This window comes from Enhydra lutris, unplaced genomic scaffold (genome assembly GCF_002288905.1).
Source record: "Enhydra lutris kenyoni isolate GAN:26980312 unplaced genomic scaffold, ASM228890v2 scaffoldscaffold69, whole genome shotgun sequence".
In the NCBI taxonomy this organism is placed as follows: domain Eukaryota; kingdom Metazoa; phylum Chordata; class Mammalia; order Carnivora; family Mustelidae; genus Enhydra; species Enhydra lutris.
In genome coordinates, this window is record NW_019154153.1 from 1,351,239 (window position 1) to 1,365,630 (window position 14,392).

The 14,392-nt window shown below is 43.4% G+C and overlaps 1 protein-coding gene across 17 annotated transcripts in view; it reads right to left on the minus strand.

Annotated features, from left to right (window-relative positions):
* Positions 1-14,392, minus strand: part of LOC111159674 (calcium voltage-gated channel subunit alpha1 C) — a 621,933-nt gene that overhangs the window by 182,364 nt on the left and 425,177 nt on the right. For 15 of the 17 annotated variants that reach the window (XM_022522246.1, XM_022522244.1, XM_022522241.1 and 12 more), the window contains exon 8: positions 4,280-4,383. In XM_022522246.1, coding sequence (XP_022377954.1) covers positions 4,280-4,383 — 104 coding nt within the window. Of the gene's footprint in view, positions 1-4,279; positions 4,384-4,688; positions 4,793-14,392 lie in introns of all 17 variants that reach the window. The other 2 variants (XM_022522248.1, XM_022522247.1) reach the window with 1 other exon arrangement.

Consider the following 14,392-nt stretch of genomic DNA (forward strand, 5'->3'; position numbering starts at 1 on the left):
TCATAGACTATAACTACACAGATAATGAATGTGACTATAGATGTTCTGTCCATCCACAAAGAATGCATGTCCCGGCCTTTCTCTTGGATCCTTCTGGTCCCAGACATTTTTGTCTTAACTACAGCGCCATGGTCCAGTTGTGTTTTCAGGTTGCAACATGCTTCATCACCAAGCCCCCTGTTGTTTTGGGGAGAGAGACAAGCCCATCTCCTGGGAGGAAAGAAAACAGGAGAAAGAAGACTATCCACCTAAGAGATCCTGAGTTCCTTGTCTACTGAAGGCACATGTCTGATGTCCTCGGTTTGCAATCACTTAAAATAAAAAGTGACCAGATTCCAGAGTCTGGGGACTTTTACCTGACATAGCTTAAGTGCAATTTTGAGAATCTCATTGTCACTGCTCTAATTTTAGTAGGCTGGAGACTGAGATTTTTGGAGAGAAAAGCAAGTATAATCCAATTCTTGTCTGTGCTAATACCAGTCCTGTGGTTTGTGAGGATCAATAGATAATGAACATGAAACCATTTTGAAAAAAATCAAGCAGAGAAAGTCAATTATCGTATGGTTTCACTTACTTATGGAGCATAAGGAATAACATGGAGGACATTAGGAGAAGGAAAGGAAAGTGAATTGGGGGAAATCAGAGGGGGAGATGAATCATGAGAGACGGTGGATTCTGAGAAACAAACAGGGTTTTGGAAGAGAGGGTGGTGGGCGGTTGGGTGAACCTGGTGGTAGGTATTAAGAAGGGCAAGTTTCACATGGAGCACTGGGTGTGGTGCGTAAACAATGAATCTTGGAACATTGAAAGAATAAAATTAAATTAAAAAAATCCATGCGATATATATGATTTACGTTAACTCTATCTGGCCTCATGAGAAAGATGTTCTGAATACGTGAATGTTCCAGATAAAGGGTGCCTAACTGTCTGGTGACCAAACTCTTGGAATGTTTATGTTTTTCTTTATAGAGTGTCCTCTTCCCTTCATAAGTAGAACACTCTAGGCATAGTTTAACCTTTCCTTGGTGACTGAAGGACATAATTTATGAGGCTGTGTTACTGCGTTGGACTGTAAAATAGTATTGTCCTTAATTGGTGCGTGTAGGGTCTCAGGCCCCTCCAGTTCCAAAATGCTCCAAGGCTTTAGTTCTACTAGGCTGGTGTGGAGGGGTGTCTGTTCTCTCTCAAGGACTATTAACATTTGCAGGGGTGCCAGCCCCCATGTTAAACAACCATGCCCTGCTGCAGCCTCCTGAATGGGGGCTCTAGAGCTTTCTCTTGGGACTCTTTCTGTTCCCGGTGGCTGTTTCCAACAGCTGTCTCAAGGATTGCTTCTACCTTCCTCCCCATTCCTGTTGCTCCTCCTCATTGCACTTACTGCTCTTCACTTCCCCACTTCTTGACTCAGATTTAGGAACATGGGCTTAGCCAGTTAAATGGGTTTGGGGATTGGATCGTATCACATGGAGGTTAAGGATAGAGGCTATGGATTCACATTGCTTGGATTTAATCCTGGATCCTCCATTTTCACCTGTAAGGATTGAAGCGGTTTCCTCATCTGTACCTCTGTTTTCTTCTCTATAGAATGGAGATATAAATAGCACCTAGCTCATAGGATTGTTGTGAGCCTCAAATGAGTTATCAACCAAAAGCTCATGCACTGAGATTACCATGGAGACTGGTTACTGTTAATGCTATCATTGGGACAATGAATTTCGTGGAGTTCTGAGACTGTTTTGGATGCTTTTGGAAGGTTGGTTTAATCAAGTCTGACTGATGAATAATCAATTTTGTTGCATTTTTGTGATGACTTTTATGATATTGTCCTGACTGATCAAGATGCTGACCCAAAACTGAAACCATGGCTACCACCATGTGGTTAGCCAACAAGAGGCTGATTCTAGGTTTTGTCACTGCATGGACCCGGTGCAGGCCATTCAGAGTGGACAGCCCTTTTGACTGATTAAGAGGCCTCCTCAAACCAGGAAGGGGAGATGCCTACCAATCGACACTTCTTTGTCAGTGCAGAGGGTGCACCCAGCAGCCAAGAAGCCTTGGAAGATGTTTTATCAGCAATTCCAGAACTGTGAGGAGCAGACTGCCTCTCTGGGACTGGGTCAGGGAAGGTGCCCTGCTATATGGACTCCAGAGCTCACAGTTCTGAGGTCTGAAAGCCTTAGTGTTCCTGTTCAGTCAATTCATGTTGGGAGTATTACTACATGACAAGTTTTGGGACTGAGTTGGTCCAAGACATGGTCTTTGAAATGATTTTTCTCCCACATCAGCAGCTGCTGCCGTTTGACTTCTCTGCCAGGAAGACAATTTTCCTTGGGGGGAAGAGGCAAGAATGACTGTGAGTAGATATCCTGTTTAAGAAGGGCCTTCATTGGCTAGTGTTGATTCTTCATTTAGGATTCCTGGGGGGAGTTTTACTTGCTTAGATTTGTTCCTAATTTCTGGGGGAAGAAAGTAGAATCACTTTTTTTTTTTAAAGGTTCAAAGCTTATATATTCAAAGCTTATCAAAGCCTTGTATATTCAGTGGACGGTGATGGGAAGATGGAGTCCAGGCTCTGCCTGAGTTCTGGTCCTTGTTCTAATACTTAGAAGCACAATGACATCACCTAAACCTGGGCTCACTTTCCTCATCTTTAAAAGGAAAAGGCTGAGGATTTTATGCAATAATTCCAGTTACGATAGGCATCAAGTAAACAATAATCATTGTCATGATAGCACCATTATTGAGCACTTACTATATGCCAAGTATTTTACACAAACGCTCTCACTCTAATATCACAACAATCTATGAGTTGGTATTATTATCTTCATTTTTTTTTTTTGATGGGTAATTAAAGTTCAGGAGGGTGAAGTTGCCCAACATTATGCATCCAGCAAATGCAGAGCTAGGATATCCAAATTTGTCTTGAGTGGGAGTGAAGTTGGTTTTTTCAATGCTTTGATTCATATAAACACAGGAGCATTTTCTTGTGTTGTAACACAAAAATGAAAACCTTTATATCTTCCAGGCAGCTAATCAGGGGCTTATGTTATCCTGTTCATCATTTTTATCCCTGATGGAAGACCCTAGTTTCCTGTGTGGCCTTACCTTGGCAAAAGGCACGGTGTCATCAAAGTCCCTAACAGGCACCCACCATAGGAAGGAGAGGGTGGAAGCAGATTCTTCCCTTCACCAAATCCCAAAGACTAAACCTGATGCTTTTGCATGGCATTAGGCTATGGCAGGAGATGGGAGGAGCTGTTCCCAGGTCATGTACTTAGTAAAAATTAAATGCAATCATTCCTGTCATGCCTGACTTTCTCCCAGCATTAATGTCCTAGGAAAGGCTATTCAAAGCAGCTGACCTGTCTTGAGCAGGGCAGAAATAGATTGTCCCCCTCCCCCTTGTAGCAAAGGCAGCAGAGTAGGTCACCCATGAGCAGGTCATCAGGAGCATTTAGGTGTTAGGGCTTGGCATGGCTGGTGTGGACTTGTGAAGAAAAAGTTAGGCTGAGGAAAGGCCCAATGAGTCTTTGCAGTGTCAAGGTGGCCGTCCCCAGGGCAGCTAGATGGCCCAAACATATGCTATTTCTACCACTTTTTAACTTCATCAGAGCAAAGGCCAAAATTAGGCAAACTTTATACTTGTAGCCAAGTAGATACATTTAAAGGAAAGTATATTCCATCTCTATTCTCAAATAATCTATGGCTTTGAACAGCTAAGCACCATTTCCATTCAGAAAAAGGGCATACAAGACACGGACTGTAGAGTCTATGAATTAGAATCAAAGAAAATTTTATTTTTAGTTTGTATTTGTTAACTTATATTTTAAATCAAACCCTTATTATCCCAGTCCATTCAACAATGCGTAAAAGCTACCTTAAATCTTTACTGTTAGCCTGCCACAAACTGTAATCAGGCAAGTACCTATTGGCAAGGCAATCCCTACCGCCAAACCCTTTCAACTCAAGGCTCTCACCACACAGCTCCTCAGGTAGAAGGAGAAGCAGCCTGCCTACCTACTTAGCTGCTTCAGGGTAGGAGGGGGTTGGATGAGCTAGGAGACAGGTGGGCCTAAGAATCTCCTCGTGAAGCCCAAACCAACAGATTAATCCTTGTACATTTGATCTTCTGTCCAGCCAGGCCAAGGCCATTCACTTCAAGGCTCCTGAGGTGGCCTCTTATCCCAGGTTCATCAGAGCCAGAAAAAAGAATAAAGCCAGGAATAGCAGAAAGAGTAAATAAAATAAAATCAAGACCTTTTTCCTTGGTCCTGCTTACCCGCTAAGAACACCGAGAACCAAGTTAAGTACAAAAAATGACCCTATGATGATTAGTGTAACAAAATAGATCCAGGGCCAGTCCCTTCCTACGGCATCATTGACCTGGAAGAATGGAATGATAGTTAGTGAGGCACACTCAGCAGCCGAGCACGGCCAAGTGCCCATCACCGGCTCCTGAACACTGACCCAAGCAGTGCTGGGACCCGGGGATCCTCTAGGTGCAAATCAGAGGCCAAACAGCCTGCCCAGACACTGGGTCAGAATCTGTGGTTGAATGGGGACTTTTTTTTTTCTGGTTTTCCTGGCCTGTTAGGATCCCATCCCTGAGGACCCTGGTGATGGATATAGTGGGTCCTAGGACCTTGCTCGGCTGCATTGTAAAGAGTACATAGAAACAGTCAGCTTACCCGCTCAATACACCGAGAACCAGATTTAGAACGAAAAAGGATCCAAAGATGACCAGACTGACAAAATACACCCAGGGTAACTCATAGCCCATAGCGTCCTGCATCTGGAAAGATGAAGGCAGGTTAGGAAAGAGAGAGCAGAATGAGTTAAAGTGAGGAGGCAGGCAGGAAGGGTGTGGACAGAACTGGAGGAAACTGGCAGGTCTAAGCCAGGATCCACTGTCACCACTGGTACCATTGATATTCAAAATACTTCCCCATGATCCTGACCTGAACTCTAAATTCTGGCTCTCTCTGTTGTTTTATTTTCCAGAACCAGAAAACTTTCTTCAATGTTTTCACTTATCTAGTAAGGTGGGTCACCTAAAAAAGTGATTTCTTGAGCCTAGAGTGGTTTCAGGTCAGTTGGGTTTTTGTGGCATGGAGTCTTCTACTGCACCCAGGACAGCCTAACCTTGGTGTCAGGTGGGCCTTGGCTCTTCCTGAAGGAGCCAGACACCTAGAACCTTTGAAGGTGCGTGAGGAAGGAGAGCCCTTCCCAGGGGTTTTCCTGAGCTGGGCCTGGAATTTAGAAGCAAAACTGCAGTGTTTCACGAGCAGTCTGGGCCACGGACCAGGAAGGACTGTCGTTTTGGTTACTTATGCAGACAATAGTTCCTGACCTGCAAACACGTTTCCTATAGCCTGAAGACAGTGACCAGTACCTAACTGTATAATGGAGGCAGCCTCTGACAGGTGACAAACCCCTGCAGCAGCTGGAGGCAATGGTTTGCTGGGTCCAATGCTTTGGAGAACCACTACGCATTTCTTCCCTGGGCTGTGTTCATTGACGTCAGTAGGGTACCCCGAAACTGGTCATGATGGGCAGAGTGGGCAAATGACATAGATCAGCCCCCTCTTTACCCTTTACCCTTAAGAACTGGTGGTTAAACATTTACCAGCACATAGATGGCTGGAGGGTAGTTGTAAACATGATGTGAAGTTACAGAGCACAATTTTTATCAAACAGGAAATTTGTTCTGATTTAGGCTTTCAAATTTATTTCTTTTAATGCTTTCCAACTAGACTAAGCAGGATTTAGTCATATCTTTCTAAAATGAACCCCAACTTTGTCCTTGTGAAATTGCCTTACAGGAATCTAAATTCCTTATACAAGCTTCCCAAATGATTGATATTAGTGGATCTTTGAGTGTGGCCCTGACCTGTTTAGAAATGCACATACTCAGCCCTCCCTGAAACTATGCAGGTGGGCCCAATAACCCATGTTTTAGCAAGCCCTACAGCAAGTCAAGTCTGATGTTAAAGTTTGAGAACCACTGATTTACAGCTATTCTCCATAGCTCTCAACTTCAAATATAAGGACACGACAAATACCATGATTCGCTACCTGTCTCTGCTTTGTTACATGGCAGTGTTCTTTAAAGTGTGGTCTGAAGACCACAGCATCAGAATCATCTGGAAGAATTGTTAACGACACAGATTGCTCCCAAGTCAGTGAGCCTCATGACTCTGCACATTAATCACCCAGGGGATTCTAAAGCTAGGTACCTCAAATGAGTTACATGTGGGCTGGGATAGTACCTTCCTCAACCATTCTCAGGCTCCAAGAAACCTTACCCATGTGCCTGAGGATGCTGGACAAATACTACGTTCTCTGTGTGCTATGAGTAAAGCAGGTTGAGAAGTACCGCTCCCACCTAGTTTAACTGGTTTGAAGTGTTACATCCCGATAGGTTCTTTTCAAATCTAATACTATTTATCTGGGCTCACTATATTTTGGTTGAAGGAATCTACCAAATGCAGCCATAGCACAGAACACAAAAATTGTGTTCAGGGTTTGGGGGTCATTGGCTTGAACTGAGTCACTGAGCAAAAGAAGAGTTTCCAATGTAAGTCTACTTAACCATGTCGTAATTCAATTCAATTCAACAAGAATTTATTGAGCATTTCCATTCCCACATACTCTGCCATTTTTCACATGGTGCTTATCATTTTCCAATTCATTTATTACGTGTTTGTCTTCCATGCTAGAATGTAAGTTCCCTGAGGACAGGCAGTTTTGGTCTGGTTTGTTCACCAGACCAAATGCCAAAAACAGTGCCTCACATATGACAGGTACTCAGTAAATGTTGAGTGAATGAATGAACTTGTTATGTGCCAGGCACTGTGCTATGAATAGGAAGCCCTTCCTAGCATGGGGACAGATTAAAAAAAAAAAAAGGCAACTATAATGTGAGGTGGTAAATGAGGTTGTAGGAATAACTATAGAGGGTTCTAGAAGTGTAGGGGGAAGAGTGGCTGTCTGAGGCTTGGAAAAGCAAGCAACTGACAGACCAGGCAGGACTGGGTAAACCTTGCACCATGGGGCAATGAAGGCAGGAGTGTAGGGGCAGATAGGAAGCCCAGAGGCCTTGTGATCCTGGGACAGAATTGGGGGTTTCCTAGGAAGTTGGCAATTACTAAAAATAGAACCCACAGCTGAAAACCCATCCTGGCTCTGGGATGGAGACTTTTCCCAGTGGCTGAGGGTGAAAATATCCAGAAAAACAGTGGTTGTTAGGAGAAGCAGGGTAGAAAGGTTTGTGTGTTTCAGAGCTTGCCCCCATCACAGGGAGCCTGAAAGACTCCTTTAACCAGAAAGTAACCGTCAGAGGCAAGTCTACAAAGGAAACCAAACCAGCAGAGGAAGGTCCAATGACCACCCAGGAGGAGAAAAAGAAAACTGCACCATGTAAGAAGGGGCAGGACTGGTGAAATGAAGTTAGGGAGGAGAAAGGCATAAGCATGATGGTGAAATAGCCAACCATAGGCCATATAATGATTGTAAGTATGACCATGTGATTCCAGGGTTTTTATGTCACATTTTATTATGGGGAACCATGACATAAGCCTTTCACTATTCTTAGCAGTGGTCTCATTAGAGTCCACATTTGTTCAACAGTATTTCCTGAGTGCCTACTGTGTGTAAGATATTGTGTTCTGAGCCAGTGAGAGTGATGGGGTTGAAAACAGCCTTGGGATAGGAGAAGTCATCTGTGAGGAGGTGTTTATGGAAACTGGATCCAAGGCCATGAAGCCTCTATGTGTCCTAGGTCTTCCTTTCTCAGATTAAGTCTGGCCAGTGAAGGTCAGAGTCCTCTCTTCCTCCCTAAGTTAGGGAGGGTGGGGGAGGTCAGGAAGAGCTGATGGAAGCTGTGGACTCCCACCTGAGAAAAGGTCCATGCCCATGAAGTTCTGCCTACAACCCCATGGGTGCATGGGCCCCATGTTTCTGATCAACCAGCTGCTCTGTGCTAATCCGGGAAGAGCTTTTCCCAAGAGTGGCAGAGGGCGCCTGTTCTGCATGAGTTCTCCTGCTTCGCCTCAGATCTCAGACCTCCTTACTTAGGACATATAGGAACATGTAGTTGCTGGAGGCAATGGCACACTTGCTGCTGTTCACCCTCCCAGAGCTGCCTCTGGAGCCTGGGCAGATGGAGAGTGGGCATGAGGGCTGGCTGGCACTCAACCAACCGCCTTGGAATGAAATTTCTCCTTACTGGTTCCTCATAACCCTAAAGAAAATACAGTTCCCTGAACCACATCTCTCTCATAAGTCAATAAACCCATGAACCTTGAAGATTTCCTTGGGCCCTTATTCATTTTTGGGTGTCCTTTCCTTTGTGTCCTAGGTGAGTGACTTCCAGCATCATTAAGGGCTTCAAATGGAGGGGGCTACAAGCCACATTGCCCATACGTAGCTCATAGAGAGACCTGTGATAATCTTATGACCCACAGATAAACTCATGACCCATAGATATCCCATTAATATCCTCATAACCTTATGACCCATCGATATCTCATTGATATCCTCATAATAACCTCATGACCCACAGATATCCCATTGATATCCTCATGATAACCTCATGACCTATAGATATATTCATGACCTGTAGATATCCCATAGAGAGCCAGGGACATATCCAGGAGACTCATGGTGTCTACCTCTCCCTTATTCTATGCTTCTGCTTTGGTCTCATCCTTGTTGTGAGACAGTTCTTTCAAAGGTTTAAGATGCAGAATAGCAGGTGAGGGGCAGGAGGCAGGAGGACAGATGGGAGATTAATGAGCTTCCAATGTGTTCCTAAGACCCTATCACTTCTTCAGCAAGCAATGCTCAACAGCTACTGGCGAATGATTCTCTGGTCTGTCTGGCTCTGGCCTGAGAGGAAAGTGCCCCCTTTGTTTTCTCTTTTACTTTCTCCTCTTTATTCTAGGCCACCTACTTTTGGGGGCAGACTGGGTAGAGAGCATACAATACTGGATGGCTCTGAAGTAGGGCAATGCCTGGAGTGATGAGATTGATGTCTTAAATCAGCTGGAATGGAGCTATTAAGAAGAGAGTGAATAAATAAAGACATATTTTAAAAAAATGACCTAGATTGCTGACACCCTTATTTAGAGGTGAAAAAAGGATAGGTTTTCTCAAACCATTAAAGCTATATGTTTCTTAGGTTTATAACAAAGGAAGCTTTGTGACTTTTTTAAGGAAGGCACATATTTAGACATTTTGATGTCCACCATCAGCAGCCATTGCAGCCTCCAGGCTCAAGGACTTATAGGATGACCCCAGCCTTTGCTGAAACACATGCTTGATTATTCCTAGAATCTACAGACAGCCCAAAGATGATACTCAATGAAAAACACAGAAGGACCTCCTGAAAACAATATCTAGTTCCTTGAGGGCAACCTCAACCATAAACGTTCAAATCCAACATACATTTTTTTTTTCCAAAGAAGATAAAATAGGAGGAACAACACCTCCTGGGTCCTAGTGCATCAAGGCCACTCTCAATCCTAGCTGATTTCCATGCGTTTTCAAGTTGTGGCAGTTTCTCCTAAGGTTCGTTCCACAGTCGCTGTGGATCTAAAAAGACTAAATAGTTTCACTAAATGCCAAGAGGCCTGTCACTTGACAGCAAAGGCAGGAGATGCAGACCCATAAAAATCACAGTGATTTCCACAGAGTGTAATTAGAGGACAGGGTTTGCTGCTGTCATGAATGCCAGTACCCAGGGCAATGTCTCAAAAAATCTGTGACTACTCTTGACCTTCGTCACCTTGCATGCAGACACAGGGTTTCCACCCATAGGTCAATGAGTGAGCAGCAAGTCAGACAACAAGTTTAACCTGACTCCTTCCTGACCCTGCACCTGTTTATTGTTGTACGTGGAAAACTCATGACTGCCTCAGGGCACAGGTGAAAGCCTGGATTATGTGGGGGAAGACACCAAAAGGCTCCTAAGATGAAAGCAAACCAACACATTTAACTCCTTGATCTACTTTTTAAAAATCCCTGAACTCACATGGGATCATGGGGATCATTGACATCCTGGGGGAGGTTAGGGAGTGTGAGTGGCCCCAAGTATGAACACTTGTGTAGGAGACAGCAGGCTCATATCCAAAGGAAGCCCTGCTTATCTGTCCTGGGCAGCAACCAGCTGTGGGGTCAAGTTTGATACTGGTGACTGCACCTTTAGGCAGGTGGCATTTCAGGCACCTTGGGTGAGAGCACTTTGGGGGAAGATGAGTTGTTTCTTGGTTCTGTTGAGAGAACCTAAAAACCAGTTCTCTCCAATCTCCCTAAATGTTATAAACTTGCTTTCCCCAGGGGGAGGGGGGAGGAGCCTCAAAGTGAGTGAAATTCCTCTTTCTCCCTGAAGTGTTCTGTGCCAACGCAGAGCTCTGAGTATACTGCCTTGCTAAGTCATGTTTCCTTATGTGTCCTCTATCTCTTCAATTAGATCTTAAATTCCTTGAAGGCAGGACTTCATCTCTCCATCCCTCTACCCCAGACCCTACTCAGTCCCAGGAACATAGCAAATACTCAATAAATGTTTATTAAATAGATTATTAAATAATAAGGACTCATCTAATACCAGTGAAATGAATAAAATAAAGCCTAAAAATTAAGTAAGTAATAGCATTGAGAGTTGCTAATTTTCTTTCTCGACATGCTTGTAAACCACTGGTTTATTGTCTAGATGACATTCTTTGTCTAAAATAGCATGGGCACTAAGTGGGGAACACTCTAATAGAAGCAGATGAAAAGTTAAGAACTACAGGGTCCTAAGTAGGACCTACCACTTTCTCTGTTTGATACCTGTGAAAAAGCCCAGGATGCTGTTTCTAGGTTACTTGAGGATTTTTTCCCAGCTCTTCACTTAGAATGACTATTAGGTCATAAATAGAACTCAGCTCCATTTCCGCTTTCTTGATGCCTTCAGAGACATTCTCTATATTCTATAGTGAAAAGAGGTGGCTTTTTGAAAAAAAGATGGAGTGGGGAAAAAATAGGGTAAAGCCTGATTCAACCTGCCTGGATGTAAAAGACCTTTGTTATAAATGAAGGATGTTTCGGCAGCACCAAGAGCAGATGTGAATGTCCATCTCTGTGTGTATGAGAGTGTAGAAGGAATTATCTTCCCAGCATGTCCAGACATGTAAGTGGGATGACAAGACCAAGTGTGGAGCTGACAACTGCCTCATGAAAGGTTAAAATACTAGAATTTTGTTCCCAAGTTCTCCTGTTGAACCCAAACTAACGCAGATACTACAGAAGACACTATTTGTGATTCTAAAAATCTTTTCTTTATATGACTTCTCATTAAGTATTCTTTCTAATTCTATTTTTAAGCTCAGTTTCTATTTTTTAAGCCAATTGTTGGGGTGGGGCAATGGGTGGTGTTGGAAAGAAGTGATCCCACTATGCTTGTGGTAGGTAGGGTTGGGCATGAGTCCAGGGAAACCTAGACCTGAGTGATTTTACTGTGCTGCACAGTATGTAATATTCTTGGGGGCTCTGGATCAGGAGGGTATTCATCCTCTTGATGAAGGCTTATTCAGGCATCTAGATTCCAGAAGAGCTAGATACGTGTATGTTTGGGTGATGCCTACTTCTAACTGCTCCCTCCCTTTCCCACAAGTCTCACATGTAACTTTCTCCAGGTATTCCAAACACTGGGTAAGCGGTCATGTTATTCTGTCCCCAAGAGCACGGGGCTATCTCAAGTACAAACTCAGCACCTGACTGATGTTTATGTTAATTAACTGTGATCTGGATGCACTGTGGAAGGGATAATGATTTTCAAACAGACTCAAACCACATCTAAGAATCCTGAAAATGATCTTGATTCAGCAGCCTCTTCTATCTTCAGGAAGGCACATTCTCAAACCATATAAGATAAGTAGTTTTGAATTACATGCAGAAAGTTAGGTGTGTTTGGTTAAAAAAAAAACAACATAAAAATCTGAACATAGAAATAGAAACTAATGGTGATGCTATACACTATTGGATTCTTCCCTCTCTTGGTGGTTCATTGTTTCTAAAGAAGGCTGATACTTTTGTTTGCTCACCATTCCCCACCATTTTAGAAGAGACATGGACATTCTGAGAGTAAATGGGGCTTTGGCTTAAGAAGCTATTGCTCGAGGAAACCACACCTCAAACTGAGTTTTAGCTTAGTTTCCGAATCCCCAGTGTCCCCCACTCCTTACCCTGTCATCTGCAGATTCGGTAAAAGAAGTGTTTCAACAAATCTTCACCTTAGTTGGAACCTTGACCCAATGTATGGCCAGTAACTTTAACTAGCTGTTCTAGTATTACTTGGCCAAGTTTGATCTTCTTTTTAGTCCACTAACTCTTCAAATCATAACAATGGGATGAAATAATGGATGCCACAGAAAAAGAGAAATGGATTTGATATTATCCACAGTAGGAGGCAGGTGTCTGCCATTTGCTACTGTTGACCTCCCTGATCCCTTCCATCCCAAGCTATATCCAGTGATTGAATCAATTGCTTCTTTAGCACTTTAATGGCTGATTCTCTCCCTAGGAACATCTAACAAGCTGTTTGATAGTTCAGAATGAACCTGGCTCTGGGGTTTCCATTCATTGCTATACTTGAAAATCTTGGTTGATCCTTCCAACATTCTGAAGACTTGCCCTTTGGATTTGAAGGGAAATGCATTCTTCTGAGTGGAAGACCCTGCTTCTTCAATTTCCATGGAAACTATAGCTTCCTAGACTGGTTCAAATCCAGTGGCATCAAAGCAGCACCATGCAGATTGAATAGGTTAGGCTTCTAGGGGTTTTCAGACTCCTACTCGGGATCAGAATCACTCGGAGAGCCTTTCAAAATGCAGATACTGGGGCCTAACTTCGGAACTTCTCATTTAGTGGCTTGGAGGAAAGTCTGGGTATCATTATATTTAGAAAGTTCCATGTTTTATGCTAAAGTACACTGAGATTTGAGAGTCTGTGGGTTTAGAGATATAAGCTCAGAGGCAAGAAGGAGGAATGCTGAAGGGGGAGGAAGTAAGAGGGAGAGAAAAGAAGGAGGAAAGGAAAAATGGCCATAGAAAGGTCAAAGCAATTAAAGAAATTGTCTGAAAGCAGGAGCATTGGGCTGGGAAGTACTTCCATCATGAATACCCAAGTATGAGGCTGTTTCAGCTTTACGGTATGTGTGTGTGTGTGTGTGTGTGTGTGTGTGTACATGGGCATGTGTGTATGCGTGCACGTGTGTGTGTATGCATGCACACACACACACATACACATAGTATGGCCGTTTTGGGAAGGTGCTGGGAAAATCAGAGAGGCATGTCCCATGAGCCTGGGATTGTTCCTTCACCTCTGACACTTTTTCCGTTCCCAGCCTGAGCTCTATCACACACACCCCAGGGGAGAAAGCACAACACAGCTGCTGAAAAGTGGTAGTTGCAGTTGTATGCTTTTTCTCATTCCCCACTCTGGCTGTCATTACGACAGTATTTCTTTGGGTCACATCTGGCTGGTGGGGTATCAATGACTTATGTTGGGGGAGAGGGAGGGAGTGATGAAGGAAGATCACAAAAATACACCAGGGCCATCAGCAAAGTAAATTATACCTATTCCCCCAGCCCTATACCCACCCACCCACTGCCACCATGCCCTCAATTTACCACCATGGAAGGCGTTCCTATAGCAACTTAAAGCATGGGTTTGAAGCTCATGTGATGAGGCTCCAAAGCATAGTTCCATGTGCTCATACATTACATGGCCCATAGCAGAAACTGCCCATGTACAGAAGGGTATTTCTGTCCTTGGATAGCCAGAGAGATCTACCCAAGGTAGAAGGACCACTTGGGAATTTGATCAGCTTTACTAAATGAAATAAATTTGCCTAAGCATAGTACATTCAATTCCCTCTTTTCCTCTTAGAAATTATTCAAAGCCAGTTTTTTTGAGCATGGGCCAAAAAATGTTTTCCAGTATTTCATTTTAATTTGAGAAAGAGGTGACTTGACCTTTGTCTTCTTTTCAAAGTATCACAGCACAGCAACTCTACCATGGCCCGGTTCTAGTCATACCATCATTGTTCAGTTTAGATTTACTGTTTCTCTAGACTGAGATTTTTAGTCTGAACTGGATGTTGTTTACATCTGAATCCTGTACCTAGGAGCTTCTCTGGCATGCAAGGAATGCTCAATAAATGTTTTCTGGGTACAAGGTTCTCAGGTAAGTTTCAAGTAGTCATTTGCAGAAAGTATGCATTTGATAGCAACACTGGGTTTCAGCATGTTGACCTGAACATAAAAACTTGATAAAGAGGATTTTTGAATCAATAGGTTATGGAGCTCATGAAAAAATTAAAAGATACAATACCCTGTATCACATCTCTGTG